General features: G+C 36.8%; 1 protein-coding gene across 1 annotated transcript; it reads right to left on the bottom strand.

The window, feature by feature from the left end:
* Positions 1-2,635: 2,635 nt before the first annotated feature.
* On the bottom strand, positions 2,636-3,574 carry LOC130685093 (olfactory receptor 6C2-like). Its single transcript, XM_057508280.1, has one exon. It carries the CDS (start codon positions 3,572-3,574, stop codon positions 2,636-2,638), a length of 939 nt encoding a protein of 312 aa, XP_057364263.1.
* Between the last annotated feature and the right edge of the window lie 2,649 nt (positions 3,575-6,223).

The raw sequence follows: 6,223 nt of genomic DNA, 5'->3' as shown, positions 1-6,223 counted from the left end.
CCTCCATGAGCATGTCTATGATTTTTATTTTGAAGTCTCTTTCTGGAAGATTGATAAACTCAATTTGTGTATGTGGTGCCCTCTAGTGCCAGAAGCTCTACTCTCTGGACCTGCTAAGCCCCTGAAGCAATGGCAGGGGTCACAGGTGAGTGTCACTGGTGCTTATCAGGAGGGAAGAGCTGTTTCCTGCTTCTCAGTGCAGCGCCTGTCTCCTTTGCCGGGCCACTGAGCCAAGCATGCAGGTAGAATCCTCTATGGTTTGTACTTGTAGCTGCAATAGGCTGGGCCTCCCCCTGGGTGGCCTGGTACAAGAGTAGGGGTAGCCAGTTTGCAAGCTGGTGACAGCCAGGAGGAAAGTGCAGTGGGCTGCATGCTATGGTGGGAGGCCTTGAAGCTGGATAACCAGACAGGGGAACGGAGCACCTATAGCTCTTGAAAGTTCCTAATTTTCTGGGCAGAGTGTGCCCAATTTTGTCCACCTGTCCTTTCTCCCAAGCAGCAAGCTCTCTGCAATCCTTGCCCCTTTAGCAGCCCTCTTGCTGTTAGGAAGTCTCTCAGACTCTCTGCCTTTCCCTTGTCCAAGAGCAGCCAGATGTTGATCCCTGATTTCCACAAGCAGCTGGACTCTCAGTCTCTCCAAGTATTCCACCTGTTTTAGCTTTCCAACCCCGCTAATCTCCAGAGCACCATGTAATGTAGGTTTGTACTACAAGAGCAGATCTCCAGGGCTGGGTTTCAGCAGTCCTAGGTCTGAACCCTTCCCCACTCCTTTTCTCTTCTTCATGCTAGTGATCTGGGCTTGGGAAGGGCTTGGATCCAAGTGGATCACAGCTTTGATACATTGCCGTGTTCCATGAGGTCTGTTCTTTTCTCTAGTTGTGTGCAGTCTGGCACAGCCTTCTTTCCTGTTGCTCTTTTAGGATTAGTTGTATTAACTATGTTTTCATATTATATGTGGTTTTGGGGAAGGTTTCGGTCTCATTTCTCATGCGATCATCTTTAAAACCTTTTCAATAATTCATGCTTTTAAACTTTGATTTCTCCACATTTCTCCAGTGTAAATTTTGAATATACATATATGTTGTAGGATTATTTTCAGTTTTATCAAAATACATTTTCAACAATTTGTGGCTTACATTTTATTTCCTTTAGATAGTTAAAAATAAATATTTTAACAGGATTCTTTCTTACAGTCATGCCATTCTTTATCTGTTATTCACAGATTCAAGTCATTGTTACTTCAGTGTTTTTTCTCTTCATATGTTAGTTCTCATTTGATTTTTCTGAAGCTTCAAATCATCATATTGGTAACTTTTCCCTTATGTAACTAATATTGGTCTAGGCACCAGGCATAAAGCATTCTAGAATTTGCATATGAAGCAAACATTCTCCAAGGCATTTGCCACTGAGTGTAGAAGGACAAGTAAAGATGAAATGCAGTTTGGTAAGGAATGAAAGCAGCGGGTAAGTGATGACACTAGTGTGGATGAGTCGGACTGACCAAGGCCTGGTGGTACTGTTGGTGCAATCATAAGACGAGGTCATGAAAAAATTCCTGTGGGAATGTCATTTTAACTGGAGGGCCCTTTGGATTTGGAAGTTGAAAAATGACGGGAAAATTCCTGCCTGCATAGGTGACAGTATGAGAAGTGGCCTGAAGTATGAGAACAAGAATCAAAGGAAATTTTGCTATGTTCAACTACAGAAGTGGAAGTTGGAGCATAATGTATTGAGTAATGAAACACTAGTCTTTCTTAAAGGAATTATTGTTAGGTGCATAATTTGGATTCTTGAACAGTATTTTTCCTTTCAAAATAGAAAATCATCTCATTGATATTTGTATTCACATTTTATTCTTTTTTTCATTCCCAGTATATTTGGCTTACTGCTTATTTATCACTCTTCTAGCCCTACATTAGTTTCCTTGTGCTTGCTGCCATCTGTATTTTAAACGCTCTACATTCAAGATTGAAGATTTTAATTGGAATATGAATGTTAATATGTTTTATGTAACTTCAGTGAAGGATTTATCTTAAACAGGAATTGCCAGTGCATTTCTCTTTTCCTTGTAACTTAAATCATGTCCCTTTGGCAAATTTTAAATAACTTTTATATTGGACAGGATCCAGTCAATAAAATAATATGTGAAACAAGTGATTTTAAAGATACTCCATTAAAAATGCTTCTTTCAAATCATAAATCTGATTCATATTCCCTAATTGAAATATATTTTGCATTTATGAAATTTTACCTCATAACACTTAGAAAACTATTGATTCTTTTCAATATTAAGCCCCTTCTCATTAGAGTAAGGTTTTTATTTTTGTTTTCCTGTGTGCTTTCTTTTCAGTAATGATGTTCACTATTGTACTAATATTTTAACATAAATTTCCCTATCCTTTCAGCAATGGTGAGGAAATCTTAGGAATGAAGTCAAGCTTAGATTTCCTGAAACACCTATTCTCATTTTTCTTCATTACAATTATCATCTGAAAGAAGCTTTTTTATAAGGAGATGAAAGTGGTAAATTGACCAGGGTCAGTACTGGATGGAAGGCCAAATATAGATGAGGAAAAGAAAAAATTAGATAGAAATAGAAGAAAAAGTGCTTGGGGATCTGGACATCAATGTTCCCCTAATTCCTTGACAGCAATATAAATCTTTTGACTAAGTCATTAAAGGCTTGTTTCACTTGATTGTTCCTCAGAGTGTAAATGAATGGGTTTAACATGGGGGAAATGGAAGTAGTGAGTATAGTTACTCCTTTATTAATGGCCATTTCATCTTTTGCTGAAGGTTTGATATAAACAAAGATGCAGCTGCCATAGGTGATAGAAACCACAATAATGTGGGAAGAACAGGTTGAAAAGGCTTTTGTCCTCTGCTGAGGAGAGGAGAGTCTTAGAATTGTTCTGATGATGTACATGTAGGACAGAACCACACACACCAGAGTCAAAATAAAAACCATCACAGAGCAGATAATAACCATCTGCTCTATGAACCATGTATCTGAGCATGAGATCTTCAATATTGGGTTAGCATCACAGAGAAAGTGGTCAATGGCATTAGAGGCACAGAATTCCAGGTCCAGTCCCAAGCTAAGTGGTGGCAATATGATCAGTAGAGTAGTCACCCAACAGCAGAAGACAAGCCGTTTGCAGACCCTGTAGTTCATAATAGTCATGTAAGGCAGGGGTTTGCAGATGGCTACATATCGATCAAAGGAAATGGTAGCCAGGAGAAAAAATTCCGTTATTCCAAAAACATATGTAAAAAATAGTTGGGATACACAAGCATTATATGTAACAGTCCTGTCACCTGTTGATATACTGTACAAGAATCTAGGAATGCATGCAGAAGTGAATGAGATTTCTAACAAAGAAAAATTTTGGAGAAAAAAGTACATTGCAGTTTTAAGGTGAGAATCCACTAATGTGAGGATGATGATGCTCAGGTTTCCAGTTACACTCAACATGTAGGTGATCAGTAGAAATATAAAAATCAGAATCTGTAGCTGAGGGTCATCTGTCAATCCCAGAAGGATGAAACTGGTTTGAGATGTGTGGTTTCTCATTCCTGGGTCCTGTCTTTTTCCCAGTCTGCATGTAAAAGCAATGGAAGTAAGATCTGAGTAGAGAGTGGAAAAATTGTCTTACAGTGGGTTTTGTTCAGAAAAGGCAAGCAATGTATTTTACATGTATTTTGTTTTTCTTGATAATGAGTTTTAAAAATAATTCATGCTATTGGCTCTGTTGATAGCATGTCATTGGTGGGCCATAAACCTGGCTTTCAAATGTTTTTTACTACAACACATGGTAAGGTAGACATTTCATATTGCAGCCCAGTGTACCTGCTCACACCTACACAAATACTTAAACACATATATTGGAAAAAAAAACTATCCCTTAGGTTCTGTACTCTCTGATGTTTATGTTCTAATATATCTCATTAAAAATAAATGCATGTATCATCAATTTGATTTTATAACCAATTAAATGGTCATGACTGTATTTCAGAAAAAAATAGTGGTTTTATGGAAGTTTTTGAATAATGTAGTTCAAGGAAAATAGAATCTTCCATGAGAATTTTTTAAAGGTGCACCATTATTTTAATTTGCACTTTGGAATAGATTAGCTCATGGTGTACTACTTTCCTTAAGAACATTTCCCTTATCAATAACCAAGGTTTTCCTCATTGTCACTTCCTGCTTGTAGCATTTTGTTCCTGAATGAACTAAAAACACAACAGGTGTGTGTGACACAACATATTTCTAGTTTCCTCTACGAATGCTGTCAAAGCCTGTTCCACTGCACAAGTCATCTTGTATGTCCTACCTGTGTGGAAAAAACTTTGTATAATCATTTATGTTTTTTCCCTTGCCCTTACTATATCCATTAGGCTGATTCTGACCTATACCTGGGTCTTTGTGATTCATTCCTCTGTTTCTATTTAACTCTTCAGAGAAGTCCTTCCAAATCTCCCAAGCCACATTAAGAACTTTCTCTGTGTTTTTGTCACACTTTATGGTTAATAGCGGATGTAAAAAATGTGTTGGAAACAGCATTTTCATCTTGTTTAATGTAATAACTTCAGAGCTGTGGGAAACTAAGATATAGAGTTAATTCAAGGTAATATTTATCCCCAGACCTAGTTAAGTTATAATATTTATTATGTGGACTCAATTTCCAAACTACTCTGACAACTCTTACTTTTGCCATACCTTGACTCTAATTTAGAAGGTTCTTGGTGGCTTTTATGTTTGGTGTAGGAACAGTTCTGAGTGGCTCCTGAGTCACACCCTGTCCTGACTACATACTCAGCATATATATAATACCTACACTGAGGCGAAAAAAAAAAAAAACCTTACCTAACTTATCACTGTTTGGCAGAGAAATAGCTTTCCTTTTTTGGATTCTATCCATATTAACTCAATACAATTGCCAGAAATATATTCACACCACAGAATAAAACTCTTACATTCTGCTTTTGGACCATCGCCTGCTCTGTGGTTGATCCTTACTTAACAACAAATAACTGCACTAATTCCTTCTAAAATGACTTCAATCTCCAACGCTTCTAAAAGGCCATAAATAATTTGATGAAAAACCACATCAATCGTTATGCAAATTCTAAGTAACTGGGTATGTAAAGGTTTCATTTAATGAGTTTAAAATATCCTTTCCTTCAGAAGTAGGAGATACTCTGTACACACCATCTGCCCATTTCCCATAGTAAATACCTAAGAGTTTTCAGGTTTTGGTAAAGAATGCAAGGATGGCCCTGCTTAGATGTTTTAGGATGAGCTGGGCACTCCCCTGAATATGAGCATCACAAAACTAACAATGAATTAAATGAATAGTTGCAATAGATTAAGCAAAATAATTAAGTGGAATAAGAGACTTGAGACATAGAAAAAGAAACATTACACCCACGTACCTCTCTTTTCTTCAGTCTTAACACCACTATGCTTTACACAAGTCTGGAAATTTGAGCCATGTCCTTGCTCCTAAGTGTCTTGAAAAAATAAATACACACTATTGTTTCACTAGTATATGTTTCCTTCTTTTGTCTTTTAAAAAACTGCAGGAATCTAAATTATGTCACCTGATGATTTCCAATTCAAGCTTGCTTCGAGAAGTCCTTCATTTCAGCTACTTTTAGGTAACCTAATATTTGTTGATATACAAATCCAGCCCTATCAAAATCTTCAATCAACTCAAAATTATAAACTCTTGTTTCGTCTTAGCAAAATTCAACTAACTATCCATTAATCTTGGTAATATACATCAAACAGTTTCTTAAAGAAAATAATATTCATAGTCTCTCAAAGACTACAGACAAAGTGGTTTCAGTTGCTTCTTTATCCCTGAACCTCCTAAGGGTTAGAAGGATGAGGAAAGGTTTGCATGGCTTGTATGTGGTCTCAAGTCCCAGATGAATTAGGATCGAAAGTTATTTATGAATCTTTTGTGTAATCTTTTGGCAAAGACCCTGAAACAGGCAGCAGTGGGGACAATGTCCTCAGAGAATTGAAGATTCTACAATGATATTCAACAGAGGACTTCCCAGAAAATAAAAATCAAATGAAAAAGAGCAAGCCTACCTTTATATCCTTTTCTTCAATAACATCTTTAACTGCTAATTACCATGACAGAATACAATCACTTTTGTACTTTGGTAACATATTTTCACCTTATGTAATTGCTATGTATTATTAAAACAT

The sequence above is a fragment of the Manis pentadactyla genome, chromosome 10, assembly GCF_030020395.1.
Source record: "Manis pentadactyla isolate mManPen7 chromosome 10, mManPen7.hap1, whole genome shotgun sequence".
Taxonomy (NCBI): Eukaryota; Metazoa; Chordata; class Mammalia; order Pholidota; family Manidae; genus Manis; species Manis pentadactyla.
The sequence above is the reverse complement of the archived record's forward strand: the minus strand, read 5'-3'. Positions and strand labels throughout refer to the sequence as shown.